The 15203-nt window shown below is 46.1% G+C and overlaps 1 protein-coding gene across 2 annotated transcripts in view; it reads left to right on the top strand.

The window, feature by feature from the left end:
* The first annotated feature begins 560 nt into the window (after positions 1-560).
* PDE3A (phosphodiesterase 3A) overlaps positions 561-15203 on the top strand; it is a 265092-nt gene continuing 250449 nt past the window's right edge. The window contains exon 1 of one of the 2 annotated variants that reach the window (XM_075114585.1): positions 561-2291. In XM_075114585.1, coding sequence (XP_074970686.1) covers positions 1431-2291 — 861 coding nt within the window. In that variant the 5' untranslated portion in view covers positions 561-1430. Of the gene's footprint in view, positions 2292-2827; positions 2977-15203 lie in introns of those variants that run through there. The other variant, XM_075114593.1, reaches the window with a different exon arrangement.

Raw genomic sequence — 15203 nt, 5'->3', positions numbered from 1 at the left:
GGGGAAGGAAACAGTGGGGTTTGGATGGAGCCACAGCCTGCAGATTCATAACGCTTTGGAGGATCGTAGCCCGCTGGCTGTGGGATACCAGTTCGGGCTTCCCATTAAAGCAACAACAAAAATAGTAATAATCATTCATAAACATCCATCTTTCTGACTTTTTTACGACCTCGTAATTGCCCCCCCGCCCAGACAGGCGGATTTATGCCTCGGCCGCCAGTGCCCGGTGGTAGGGAGCTCCGCCGCCCGGGTGGCACCGCCGGGTGACGGGGGGAAGGACCACGACACGGGGGGCCCGGGGCAGCGCCCCCCCGCCCCGGCGCGGCTGCGGCGCCTCGTCCGCTCCGCTCGGTGCCGGGGGCGGGCAGGGCCGGCGCAGCCCTTCCCGGGGCGCTGCTCCGGCCGTTTTTAAAGCGGCGATCCGACCGACCCCCTCCCCGGCATCCTCCCGCTTCGTTACTGCCTCCAGCCGCTCCCCCCCCGCCCCAGCCCGTGTTTGGTGCGGTGGGTCTGGTGGGGTTTGGGTTCTGGGCTGTCGGTAGGCTCCTCTCCCGGCTGGGGGAAGCTCACATCACTCGTTTTCTTCCGTGCAAAACTCAAGGACTATCCCAGCAGCGTTCAAGAGGGAAAGGCGTCCCTGCTCTCTCTTCCTCTTTTTCTCTTCCCAAGGAGCCTCCCTTCAAGTCCCTCCCGCGGATCTCTCTCTCGCCCTCCCGGCAGGACTTTGCAACTTCTGCCCCCGGCTCCGCTGGCCTTTTATTTGCCATTTTTTCCTGGCCTGGTTTTTTCGTTTGTTTTTTTTTTTTTTTTTTTTTCTTCTCCTTTTCCTTTTGTCATTTCTCCCTCCCCGCGGTCCGCAACGACCGGGAGGCTCGTTCCCCGCGGCCGCGGGGCACGGCCGGGACCACCGCGGCCGGGCGCGGCGCCTCCAGCGGGCAGCACCGCCCCCTCCCTCCGTCGCTGCCTCCGCTGGGAGCGCGTGTGAGGGAAGCGATGGCCTAGAAATTAAGCAGCACATCTGAGGTGGTACATCTGCCTCTCCCCCCCTCCCTTTTCTTACACTGTTTAGGGTTTCTCCCCGTCTCTCCCTCTCTTGCACTTTTACAAGAAATTTTAATTTACTACTTCCCCCGTCCCCAAGTCCGAGGTGGTCGCGGAGGAGGCGAGGCGCTCCCCAGCCCTTCATGCGCGGCGCTGGGCTCCCGGGGAGGAGGCGAGCGGGGGGCCAGCTCCGCGCTCCGCAGGAAATGCCGGCGCTGCGGCGGGCAAAGCCCCCGGCCCCCCGCCGCTGCTCCCCGGCCGCTCGCCGCTGACGGCCGCCCGGGGGTGGGGGGGTTTGGTCGGTCGCTCCCGGCCCCTGCCCGGCTGGGAATAAGCCCCGGGGCGGCGGCCCGCGCTGCCGGGGGTGCGCACGGAGGCCCGTCGAGGCCATGACCGGCGGCGAGGCGCGGAGCCCGGGCTGCAGCGGGCGCTGCCCGCCGGCGGGGCGGCAGCCCGGCACCCCGCGGGGCGGGGGCAGCGGCGGCGGGTGGGGGGCGGCCTCCCGGGCCGCGCTGCCGCCGCCGCGGGAGACCTGGCGCCGCCGGAAACTTTCCTCGGCGCTGTGCGCCGGCTCCCTCTCCGTGCTGCTGGCCCTGGTGGTGAGGCTGGCGCGGGGGGAGCGCGGCCGGGAGCTGGCGGCGGAGGGCGCCGCGGGGCCGCGGGGCTGGGGCTGGGGCTGGCTGCCCCCCGGCGCCGTGCCCCTGGGCCTGGCCGGCGCCTTCTTCGGCGCGGGCCGCTACCTGCTGCGCGGCGGCGTGCGGGCGCGGACGGCGGCGCTGCTGCTGGCCGCTTGCTGCGGGGGGGAAGCGGTGGCGCAGACGGCGCTGGCGGCGGGGGAGGATCACTTGCTCTCCCTCGCCTCCACGGGGGTGGTGCTGAGCTGCCTGGCCGCCGTGACATGGCTGGTGCTGAAGCTGAGGCAGGGCGTCCTCATGCTCGCCGTGACTAGCGCGGCCAGGACCACGTCCCTCATCGCCTTGGAGAGGGTCCCGGCGTCCTGGCGGCCCTACCTGGCCTACCTGCTGGGGCTGCTGGGCGTCCTCCTGGCCGGCTACGCCGACCGGCTCTGGCCCCCGCGGCGGGCCGCCCCGCTGGCGGAGCCTCCCGCCGCCCCCCCGGCCGCGGACGAAGCCCCGGTGCTCAGGAGGCGGCGGCGGTCCAGCTCCATGATCTCCCCCGAGATGTCGGGCGGCGGCGGCAGCAGCAAGACCCACCGGCGGACCTCGCTGCCCTGCATCCCCCGGGAGCAGGTAGGGCAGGGGCTGGGTGGGGAAGTGTGTGTGTGTGTGTGTGTGTGGGACACGGGTCACGGGCCCCAAACTTTGCCGGTGGCGGGTGGGGATCCCGCTGGTGGCGGAGGCGAGGGGAGCTGCGCCCCTCCGGTCGCTCCCCGGTGGCCGAGCACGGGGCGGGCTTTCCCCGGTGCCCCGCGGCGCGGGGAGCCCCGGGCGGCGGACCCGGGACGGGGCTGGGACCGGGTCCCGGGGGAGCAGGGGCTCTCCGGCCCCAGACTGGCTTGCCTCGGCTGCGGGCGACGGGGAGACAGCTCGGGATTTTCTTTTCTCTTACAGCCACCACTGGCGCTTGCTTTTCTTACGCCTGGCAGAAAGTTGAGGCGGATGGTACCCGGCTGGCTCTCGGAGCTGTGGGAACCTGCCGCCAGCACAGCCCTCAGCTTTCCCAGCATCACTTAGGAGCTTTGCTTTCTCAAACCTATAGTTTCCCAGACAGGTAGCTTAGCCCTATTAAACTTGCTTTAAGCTTGAAAGGTGTGTGAGCGAAGTGGCTTGTCCTCGGTGGGAGAAGTCCCTTATCAGGGCGGTAGTGTGTCCTCTGAGGCTGGTCCGCACAGCGCGGTGCTCATCTTTGCACTTTGCTTCCCCAAGGCTGTTCCTGTGCGTGTAAGCTCCTGCTCTGCCACAGCTGTGGGAACCGGTACGCGATTTTTCTCCAACTTTGTTTCATTTAATAGGTTGTGGCTTGAAAAGATGAGTGAAAACTTACTCTGTTACCAGCAATGTGTTCTTTTAAACATGCACCTCAAAAAAACTGGAAAAAGAAACGTGCTAACACCATTATCTTCACCCCACAGCTGTATAGAGTCCTGCCACGGGCAAAGGTCAGCTTAGTTCGCAGCATTTTCTTGAGTTTTAAGAATGCCCCACAAAAAAATCGCTCAATGGGTCGAGTGTAACGGAGCGTATTGAAAATCAGCGAAACCCTTGCTGAGCAGTGGGAAGGGAAACCTGGAGGAAAATAAGTGACAAATGGTGTTAAGCTTTCTTTTTCAATTAGCACTGAAAATGACTCTGTGTACTGCGGTCAGCTGAAGCGTATTGCCGTACACCAAAGGTTTTCTCCTAGATTGCTTGCTGGATAAGCAGCTAAGTATTTTCCAAGTGATGGCATCTAACCATATGGTGTGGGTGGCTAGTTTGTTTCTGGAAATGGTTTGATTACATCCCTTTGTGGTTGGTTATGACATTTTCTAGAAGAGGGCCTGACAGCCTGATATACTCGAGGCTTATTTTACAACAAATGTACTTATTTATTTAACACTTTTGTTTAGATAAAATAAATATTTACCACGGTGTCCAGGCAAATACAGTGTGAAAAAGTAGAAAGCTGACTCAGTTCTGACTTTAACAGGAACTGAGGGAGGGAGAGAGAGAGAAGGGTGTAAGAATAATTTGTAAATACAGTATCTAAGGCAAGAAATTCAAACTGTCTATACTTACTTGACAATGCTAGGCGTTTCTGGTGGTTTCTTATAATAATAATTTGTAGGGTTTTCAACCTATTTCCACTCATTCTCACACTTCAAATAAAAGCAGCTTTTCAGTTAACATCTCTAAATGTAATCATTCGGAGACAGGGCTCACTAGTTTGTGATCATGTCCTTCTCTTTTCTTATGGAGGGAATTCAAGCCATCTATACATGTACACCAGAATGTCAAACTGGAGATGGGTAACAAGGTAGATTTTTCTCCCCCTGCCAATGGAGTGTTACTTGGACAGTGGTCAGCTTTGCCCCGAGCAATTCCGGCTTCCAAGCTGCAGAGCTGGACTGGAGTTAGCTGGCGACTGTTCAGTTTACCCGCTGCAGGATTTTGGCAAATTTCTCTTTCTTTTGTTCTCGCTCTCTATTAATCAATAGTGAGATCTGGTATTGCTTGCATCACTGCGTGATTAGAAATGGATGACTACTTTCGAGTTTGGGGAGACTTTTTGTCCTTTTTTTTTTAGCACGATGTGGCTGTGTGTATGTGAACCTCCCTCCTTAAAAGCTGTCCTCTTAAATAAATGTTAGCAAGATAGGAAAATGGAAAAGCTGACACAAAGCTCTGTAAGGACCTTGAAGAAATGCTGGGAGAAGTGGGACTCTTAGAGCAAACAAAGTTTGTGTTTATATCAAAAATCAGCTCCCCGTAGACTTAAAGAAACCATAGGTAAATGTTTCTCTTTTGGACAGTTTTTAAATATAACATGTTAAAAATAGAGATGAGGGCTTTATAAACAAAATCAGGCTTTCCCTCACCCCCTGTTTTTAAAAAACATGCCCTGAAAGTTTCTGGTCCAAAAGATAGTTCTTTAATACGTTTGGGAGCTGCCAATAATTTTCATCAGGAAATGGATCTACTTTATAGCTTTGAAATGCGTGCTTTCATTTGGTGAATGACATTAGGTGAAGTTTTAGATACCTTTCCTATTGCTGAGCATTTAATTGAGCTTTTATTTTTCCAGAGTGTGATTTCCCTCCCTGTCTGACTGTTTGTATTAATAAGAGTTTCTATGAAAGTCAGAAGTTCTGAATGTATTTCTTTTTTTTTAAGTCATGTGCATCTCAAATATAATCTGAATTTTCCCCTACTAGAATACAGAATTGAATTTACGTGGCCCTGTGATATAAGGGACGGTACCAGGAACTGTAAACTAACATCACAGATAGAGGTATTAACATATTTAAAATTAAAAGCATACTTCTGTTTAAGCTGCTAATAGGAGTAGCTGGAAATGCATATGGCATGAATTATTCCTTCTGTAGAAACGTCTTATCTTAGTTGCTTATCAGTTCCAAAAGGATTTTAATAAAAGAAAAACTGTTTCATTAAAAAAAAAGCCACCATCCAAAATCAAACCGCACCAAGATACAACCTCTTGTTGCTAAAAGTGCTCTGTACTAGTTTTTAATTTAATTCTATTTTTTTGTGGTTGATTTTTGTGTATGTTCTCTCACTTTCTCAACTTTGGTGAACTCTTCGGGTTAAAAGCTTCCAGTTTGGCGTGCGTGTAGATCTCATTGAGAAATGTGTGCTTTGTAATAGCCTGATCCTGCTCCCAGCTGAGAACTGTTGTCTGCCTGTGATTTCATCAATGCCAGCTGAGGATGCTCAGCTCCTTGAGGGCTCGCTCACCCAGATTTGAGAGAGGCTGCAGAGAGAAATTGTGAACGGATGGATAAGACAGTGAATGAACGAACAAATGCTTCCCCCCCCAACCCCGTGGTAAATGCTCAGGTACCTCCAGGATGATGGCTTTTGGAGTTTGTTCTTCACATTTTTTGCATGCATTTTAGTTTTTCCTAAAAGTGAGGTGGGGGGCAGAAATGTGTTCTGTGTCTTGGTGTTTTCCATTAAAATACTATGTGGCCAGTGTCTTTTGGAACTTGTGCCTCTGATCTGGTGTGTGTTAATCTTGACATACAAGAGTCCAAAGGGATGATTTCACCTTGCTGGGTAAAACACTCCACAGGAGATAGTAGCTGGACAATTTTAAACCGTGCCAAAGACTCCCGATTTTGCTTTTAAGCCTTGCTTGTTGTTTGTTTTGTTTGGGTGGAATGGGAAGCTTTCAGCTAACTTGGATTTATTACAAGTGTGTGTTAAATGAGCTAGAGCAGCTGCTGCAAGTAGTTCAATTTACTTAGCCTTTTTAGATTTTTTTTTTTTTTCCTTCATCAGAAGACTGACACAGGTACAGCATACATCAGGATGTGAAGTACTTCTTAGTTCCCAAACCAGTGGGTGACACAACCCCGTGTGAGAAGGCTCTAGCAAGGTGCTTCCCCTGCTGGAAAGCCCCGATCCTCAGCGTTGGTGGTGGGTAGCACCAGGACGGAGGAGTGAGTTTCTCCTGCAGTTCTGATGTCTCCAGCTGTGAGGCCAGGAGCTCCATGTGCAAACTCCCATCCGTGTCCTCTGGCTCAGGGAGGGTTTCTACCCATTTTCCCTCCTCCTTTCTCCTTGCTCTTTTCCTGTTTCTGGGCAGCTGGAGAAGTAGAAAGCTGCTTGCCTCACTGAGGGACACCTGGGGGTCTGTCACTTACTTTTAATTGGTTTGAGACTTGGTAGCTGTTTTGTGCAGCCACATCTTTCCCTGCCCGTTTTTCCTTTGAAGAAGTTATTTTTTTCAGATAAGTAACTTTGGTGCCAGGCTCCTCTGTCTTCCTCCAGTGGCAGCAGAGGGGTTTTTGCTTGATTTGACTATTTTATGTGGGGTTCTGGATGTGACTCTGCCTATTCCCAGTCTGTAGCCTGGGAAAATTGTGAGCTGGGACCATCGTTATCGCTGCTTGTCCGTGGAGCTGAGAAGACAATGCTGTAACAGTTCACATAGTCAAAGATATCTCTTCGGCGATAAGATCTAAGAAACTGAGGAGAAAAATAAATGTATTTGTTGGGTTTTTTTCAAGGGAAAATTAAGGCTTTATTTGTTCTTCTCATTGTTTGACAGTGAGAGCTTTGTAAATGCCAGGAATACATTGCTTCCCTCCCCCTTTCCTGTCTTTCTATCATTCAGTCCTTAAAAAAAAAGGGTAGATGTACCCTTATCTTATAACCAATTTTTAATATTATGTATCCTGCCCTCTGGCCTGAAAACAAGAGAGATCTAAGTGCAGCACAGAGAGATTTAAAATTTTGGAGAGAAGGAGGCAGATTAAATATTGAACTTTATGATGTCAAAGTTATGGTCTCCTATTAGGCATGCAGTGCCATGTACTGTATACCACCTTCTGCTAATAAGCATTATTGAGTGGTAATTACTCTGATAAGATTTGCTGGCATTACCATTTAGGTCACTACAAACCGAGGAATACTGAGGAGTTATGTCATCTGGTGACTTGCTGAAACACAACTGTGTTAAATATTTAAGTAAGGCTCCAGGAAAAATCACCCAGGGATTCCAGACGTAATACTTTATTTTCTTTTGCATGGCTTCATTTACGCAAACCCGCTCTACTTTGGGTTTTTTTCCTTTTTTTTTTCCAACCTCACAAAAATGTAAAAACTGCTGCTGAAACTCTCATGATTGGTTTAGAATCTATTTTTGTCAATTGGTTAAATCAAGAAATGCATATTATGGCATATTGGCAAAAAAAGTAAAATACAGTAGTGACTTTCTGCTCTTTCTGCCTGAAGTGTGAAAATGCAAGGCTGGGGAACTGAAAGAAATCCTGTGTACGCTGGGTTGTCATGTTAATTAAATAAACAGCCAGAACAGTGACCCTGTGTATGAAATGTGTTTTGAGAAGCTTGTTGGGGGTTGGAGGGGAAAAACAGTGACACATGATGTTTTGGATGTTAACTGCGACATTTGTATGAATTTGTCCGGATCTGCTGTTACTGTGCTTGCGTTCCAATTCTTTTTTGCAAGAGACTGAGACATAGCTGTATTTTGCAAATCAAAAAAAAAAAAAAAATCCCACCCTGGAACTGGAAAGGCTGCTGGATTCTGGTGCCTGCAAACAACAGGGCTTGAAATGGGGGTGAGCTGACTGCATCCTACATGGTTTGAGAATAAAAAGAACGCTGCCGCAACTGGAGTTTTGAGCCTGTTGCTGTGATTTACTTGACTAATCTAACGGGAGATGTACAGCTTATAGGATACGGCTTGATGGAGAAGGAAATAAATTTAAAGATTCAGATAACAAAGCGGAAGTCGGGTTTTTCTTTGTGCGCATTCTTCTCTGCTTGTTTTGGAAAGAAGTTTTTCGATGAATTACCAAACCCTTTCCTCACTTGGAAATACATGCCTCTCCTTTGGACTACGTAGTTCTTCAGGTTTTTGGTTTGTTGTTGGTTTTGGGGTTTTTTTTTTTTTCCCCTCCAACTTTGTTGGCTCTAAGCCCTGCTACAAGTACAGTGGTAGCATCGGGAATTCTTTGCATCAGGGTAATGATTTGAGAAATAAGAAAAAAAAATGAAATGTGATGTCTGTCCAAGTTTTAACTTGTGGGGAATATCAGTGTTTTTCTTTCTGAGCTGTCTTTGGAGACGTAATGAGATTGTGAGAGGAAGAACTGCTCTACCTCTTTATCAAGCTTTTCCTTTTAATGAAGAGTTCGAGCTTCTTTTCTTCTCCCTCTGTGTGGGTGTATGTAATTGTTACAAGCCTATTACCCTCATCATCATTACCGTGGTGCAGTAGCGCTGGGCACCCGTCCCCTCGCCGGCCGGGGCCGGGGCCGGGGCCGGGGTGGGTGAGGGCAGCCCCCGGAGGGGGTCCGGGTCCGGGTCCGGCGCTGGCGGGACCGGACCCCTAGAGGGCACGAGAGCCCCGGTTCTGCGCCGGCACCCGCCTCCTGAGCCAGCCTGCCAAATCAGTTAAAAACATAATAAGCAAAATCTGTCCGTGGTACTTAACCGAGTCTCTGGTTTGGTGTTTGGTGGTTTTTTTTTTTTGTGTGTGTGTAGATTTCGTTTGGTTTTTAACGTTTTGCTATCAATCCACTGCGATTACAGCTGCGTTTTGCCGGTAGCTGAACACCTGGGTAAGCGTGAGGAGGTAGGGGCAGATCAACAAACCTGCGGTAAATGAAGGCTCTGCTTCTCTGATCTGAGCTCTTTGGGTGTGCTAACAAAGAAATAATTGGAAGGAGAGCAGTAGTAAGTTTTGGCCTTCGAAAAGCCAATTGCGAGTGTAATTGGAGATCTGGGTACAAAGAAGAAGCTGCCTCCAGATCTGCTGAGAATCCAGAAAAATAGGCTAAATGACCACTGCTTTATGTATTGTGGCACCTCATGACCCTATTCACGCATATAACTGCTTATAAATAAAATGGGAAGCACCACATGAAGAGTGGAATGGCAGAACATGCTGATGAAACAAATGGTCCTTCGTTACACTTGAACATAGGAGGGAACAGGATGGCTTCCTAACGCTACGTTAAGGGTTGCTGAATGAAGGGTAAAATACGCGCAGCAGGAAAGATACTGGTTATAAGAGTTTGGTTGGTGAAATTAAATTTTTAATTTTGGAACCTGTCAGGAAAAAGACTCTGTCTCAGCTGGCAGTGCTGGTCACCCAGAAGGTCTCTGTGCATGTGGAGTATTACAGTGAAATTAGGTTAGTGGAGTCCTGGTATGGAGTGCAATATTGAGGTTTTGTCATCCAAAATGAATGGTCGGGGTCTACAGATAACCCAAACCTCTGATTGTCATATAAGAAGAAACTGGAAAGAATGTAAAAATAGATCTGACTGAGGAGTACTGAATAGGTATTTTCCTAAAAATGGGAAAATAGAAGGGAATCTGGAAAAAAGACAACACCCCCACCCCAAACCAACTCTAAACCAAAACCACCCCAGAACGCAACCCTTTAGTTTTAAACTGCTAGGTGGAAGTCTGGATGTGTTAGAAATACACACTGATTATGGAACATGTGTCTCACAAGGTATGAATGAAGCTATTTCTAAAATCCTTAGACATTTGTATTTATTATTTATTGAAGTTTGCAGGTTTCTTACGCCAAGCAGGTTGAGGGTTAGAAAAACTGGCTTTGTTTTTTTTTTTTTTTGCAGCCACGGCACCAGCAGTAACCTAAGTTGTTCCTCACCATCGAGTACAGATACTTCTGCTAGTTTCTTACACTTACTTTTGCTATACAGTTTTAAATAAACCAATGTATGTTTGTGTTTAATGTCATAGAGGATAAGCAGAACATATGTTTTGTTACTCACATTACATAAAAATATTGATCCTTAGCAAAAATGTACACCCCAAATTTACCTTAAAATGAGAATGTGGGACTGCTGAAGAGGCCGGAGTGGCAGGCTGCCTGCCCGGTGGTGGCAGTGAAGCCTCTCAGGTGGCAGTCTGCAAAGGCACCCGCAGGAGCATTTATGTTTGCTGACCAGCAACGGATGAAGGTACTCGGAAAGGGCTTAGAAGCTACATCTGAGCAATTTTTTCTCCACTTCAGTGAGCAGTAATCTAGATATGCTCGCCCAAGCTTTTTGTTGCCTGCAGAATAAAGCTTGTGAAACCTTGTCTATGTTCATGTATTAAATCTCAATTGAAATGACAGCTGTAGAAAGGTACAGACCTCTGTGCAGAAGTGTGGATTAAAAAGGATTACACAACCTTTTCTTATGTGCTGTCTACCCTTGCCTTTCTTAATGCAGCTTCAAGTGCTTTTATTATAAGATTCTTTCTTTCTCTCACCCCCATCTCTTTCTGATTGTAGCCTGTTAGAGCTCACCAGCTAACGGATCTACCTTGGGTTTCCTTGCAGAGTAGACTATGCTGCTTCATTTCCACCACATGCTCACACACACACACCCCCCACCAGGTGCAGACAGGGCTCTTCCTATATTGGTAATACAAAAATCCTTCCCCTGAACCTTGCTGGATGAGTGGCAAAAAAGTGCTGCATGCTGGTAGATTTCTCCGGCGCATTTCTCTTCAGTTTCACTGGTGATGCTAACCACAGGCTACTCTTGACAAGGTCTGATCGCTGCCTTTTGTGTTGATAAAGAACGTCAGTGTGTTTGGGTGCATTCATAATTGCAAGATAACTGATAAGATGTTTTATTTGTGGCTGGAGTTTTAGTTTGAGTCTGCCAGTGGGATTGTTCCAGGAATACCTGTGCTGAGACATAGCTCTGCATCTTGCTCGTGTGAGACAATAAATACCTTTAACTTCTTCCAGAGGTTGTTCAGTGATGTTTTAAAATGTATGTTGTACAAGTCAAGGTTGTTAAAAATGCTATTTTTTCTTACGTTCTTTTTGTAGCGATTACTGATAATCTCCTCCCTGCCTCCATTGACTTCAACGTGAATTGAGAGTGCTCAGTCCTCCCAGGGTAACCTGTTGATCGTTTCAGCTGAACCATTAGTGTGGGGGAGTGTGTGTTCCCATACACAAATCTGCAGAGCTGCCTTTTTTTTTTAACAGCTAACCATACTCTTTCCTATTTTAAAGAAAGTAATTCAAAGCTAATGTTGGTTGTGCTGCTTGAAATGTGACCTGAGACCTTGTAGCGTGTTTTTATAGATGTGTGTACACACACACATATACATATGTCTTTATACATATATACATATTGTGTGTGTACGTATATACATGCTCAAATTATTATTTTGTAGCCTAGAGGGGTGGAATTCTTCATTTGACTCTGACAGCACAGTCTGCAGCCTGAGTTACATGTGACACTGTTCTTTCTGCATGTTTAATAATATTTTCTGATGTCTCCACAGGCAGGCATGTCTCTCTGTAACCATTGCTTGACTTTTGATTTAATCTTTCTTCTGCTTTCCTAACTTGTAAATGTGTGCCAAGTTTTGCAAAAATTTTCTTTTTATTTGTAAGTACTTGAGCAGTGATCTTGATCAACAGATAAATACTTGTGCCTTACAAATGCATGCCTTCCAATATTCAAACTGGAACTTGGTGCTTCAACTCTGTTCTAGAGGTGCACAGGCATATAGGTGCTTTACATGGTATCTCTGAAGCCTAGATTGACTCGCCGCTAGCTTTAGCTGTGGCGTGGAGCTCAGTGCTGGCTCAGCAGGAAGAGATAATAAAGTCCCTGTGCAGCCTAAGCCAGTGTTGTTCTCGTGAACATAAATGGGAGTTTGTTCAGCGTGGAGCTCTGGCCGGTTAGAAGTGTGATAAGACCAGTTGAAATAAATCGGCAACTTGAAGTTTTACAGCTAAGGATGATGAGCATTAGCTGGTAAAGCTTACTCTTGTCATATCTAATGGCTATGTTTTTGCTGCTATGTACCTATTCTCAGAGAAGCCGTGGACTAGTTAGTATGTGTTATTTATTAAGACAGTTCTGAAAATTTATTTATTACAACAGTTCCCTGAAATTTGCTGCATTTCTGCTGATTCTGAATTCAGTACGAGGTGAAATGTTGCAACATAATTCATATGCCATTACTGAGGTTTCGTCTTTTTTAAAGACCAGCTTAATTCATATGCAAGTACCATTCTTAAATGCAGTCCTAATTGTCTACTGATTACACAAAACTGCAGATGAATAAACATCTTCTATTAAAGGATTTAATGCTGTACTTCCCATGTGCCTGTGAGAAACGGAACTGTGAGGAAGACTCTGCTAGAGATTCAGAAGTTAAAAGGGGGTAAGGCTGGAAGCGGAGCCCTACCCTTTCCAGTACAAGACTTCTGCTCAGAGCTGCAGAGCATTCTTTTTTCCTCTGACTTGTCGAGAAGCAAACACATTTAGTGCTGTCCAAAAGCAGGCAGGTATACCAATAAGTGTGTACAATTTGATTATTTTGGGCACCACTGGCTGTGTATGTGCCTCGTTGTACTGAGAAATCTGTTCAGTGGCAAAGAGAAATATTGTCTGTGCCATATTGATATTGAAAACTGACTTCTGGGTTGCAGAATATGAAATGCTAATTGTTACTACGCTTGCTGTGTTTGTGTCAAGAGGTGTAATAGAGGAGCATGGGATAATAGTGCAACAATTAGATGGACAGGGTGCCAGCACTAAAGCACATATTCCAGTTTAAATTCCGCTTGAGGATTCAAGCATGTTGTTTCCTCTTGGCAAGGCACCTTTGGAGTCAGAGCCAGCTAATAGGAAATACTAGGCACCAGGGCTTAACTGAAATTTGGGACATCTAAACCTAGCTTTCCGGATACATGTGATGTGGTGAGACAGGGAGATGGCAAACCCAAATGTTTCTTGGAGGGTTCTTGAACATTCTTAAGCAAAGCAGCGAAGATAGATTGTCTATCTCCTTCCTCTTAAGTCTGTCCAATCTTTATTTCAGCTTTGTCTTCTGCTGTGTGTGGTGTGGAAATCTAGGCCTAAAACACGTGATGTTATTATTCAGGGTTGATGGATGGTATATACTTGTGAATAGCAGTGACTGAGGCATAGATTCAATGTTTTTCATTCCAATATTTTAGTGGCTATCACCCCGGATCTAGAATTCTCTTTTCCTTTTGTATTATACATAGACAAGAGAGAAGATCCTTAAGATTAACCTTAAGGTTTCCTGATTTAGGCTGTGATCTGCCACTCGAGCAGACTTTTTGGAAACCCAGAATTTTACATTCTGTGTTCATGCTTGGACATGCTGTCATATTTAGATCTTTAGATTTTGTTATTCTTTTGGAAACTGCAACTGATCTGTGATCAAAAATGATAAAATTCTTGGCCATGAATTAGTACAACTCCTTAATGGAAGAGAATTTGCGGCTGCAAATATATGTGCTTATTTCATGTTCTGATTTGCTGTCTGTCTCTTCTCAAATGAAAGTGGAACATGATGCTGAGGAAAATGTTGATTTTTAAACTGAAGTCAGTGTATTGCAAAATTTACTGATATGCACTTAAACCCGTCCCAAAAAATCCTCAGCTGGTGGGAGCGGTGACAAAACAGCTTCCTTTACAGTTATCCATTGTACTCATGAGAACTTGGCCTAGGGGCCTCTGGGTCTTTTATTTGGTTAAGGTTTTTAGAACTGAGATAAAAGTAACGATCAGATTGTCTTAATCATTCATAATAGCAGGTTAAGGAGATGAGAACTTGAGGCAGAAACTTGATAGCCCAGAAAGTTGCTTCCTATCTTTCCTGTGATCTTATGGATTGCTATCTAAAACAGTGAATCAGTGTTTCTAAGCATAATTATGTCCTATGCTATCTTTTGAATGCTTGAATTTGTAATCTCAGATGTTTTTAATGAAATTTTAGATATCTAACTTCTTAGATGTATGTAGGGTTTTTTTTCCAAGTGTTTATTTGATAAAAAGCAAACTTAAGAGAAATGTCATTATATTGATGTTCATATGCTCTGAGTTAATAGCTTCCTTAGTCCCACTCTTCTGAATGGTCACATGTTCCTTTTTGATCTAGGAACGTTTACATCAACAAGCTGGTTATTCCGGTGTCATTCCCTATCTTCTAGCCCAGCAAATCTGAAACTCCTGAAAGACAAGCCAAAGAAGTTAAGGGTGGGCTTTGGACACTTGATTCTGCTTCCACATGTAAGAAAGGTTCATTAGATTTGTTTCAGACTGTGACTGGCACCCAAGAAACACTACTGTTTTGTCTGGTGATATATCTTTGCCTTAGCTCATCTCACTTCTCTCCCTTCAACCAGATTCAACAGCGTCTGGTGATTTTTTTTTTGTTTCTTTCTTTTGTTTTGGTTTTGTTTGCTTGTTTTGGGGAGGTGGATGTTTGTTTGCTGAGCCAGAGAGATCCGTCCATGAGTTTGAATCTATGGAGATGCTATCTCAGATTTTAAGGGATGACAGAGTTCCCTGGCTCTAAAAGCAAAAGTTTGAATGCAAAAATTTATTGGTGCCTTGGAGGAGATTTCCATATATTGATAACAGATATGCTTTGGTCACAGTATGTGATATGAACATGAAGGGCTTGTAAAATAAGTAGAAGAAGAATCAAAGAAAGGCAGTTTCAGATAAGCACAGGTAAAATTTCCAGTTAGAGTGTGAAGTCTGTTTTAAGAGTTTATATTAATTGCAGAAAAATGCTCACTGGGTTTTCATTTGTTAACACCAAATCAAGAAAAGCATTTAGTTGATTACCACTGTTATTTCCCCTCTCCCCATCTTTTCAGTGTGTCTTAATTCTAATGAGATGTGTGTGTACATATATATAAAAATATGTATACACAGACAAGTTTTTTAATCCGTTGCTTTCTATAGACTGTAGTGGCCTTTCACCTTTTGGGACTGTTTGTTCAGAGCGATGGCTGGAGTGATAGTGTGGCTCGTGTGACATCATAAACATTTGTGTTGGCAATCCTTCCTCGTGAAGGACTCTGAAGTCTGACAGTGGTGAAGATGACTAAGTAGAGACAGATTTATGTGGAAATCTTATTAATACCCATAAAAGAGAGAATGAAGGCATAAGAAATTTGGCTCCAAATAAACA

This window comes from Phalacrocorax aristotelis, chromosome 1 (assembly GCF_949628215.1).
Source record: "Phalacrocorax aristotelis chromosome 1, bGulAri2.1, whole genome shotgun sequence".
Lineage (NCBI taxonomy): Eukaryota > Metazoa > Chordata > Aves > Suliformes > Phalacrocoracidae > Phalacrocorax > Phalacrocorax aristotelis.
The sequence above is the reverse complement of the archived record's forward strand: the minus strand, read 5'-3'. Positions and strand labels throughout refer to the sequence as shown.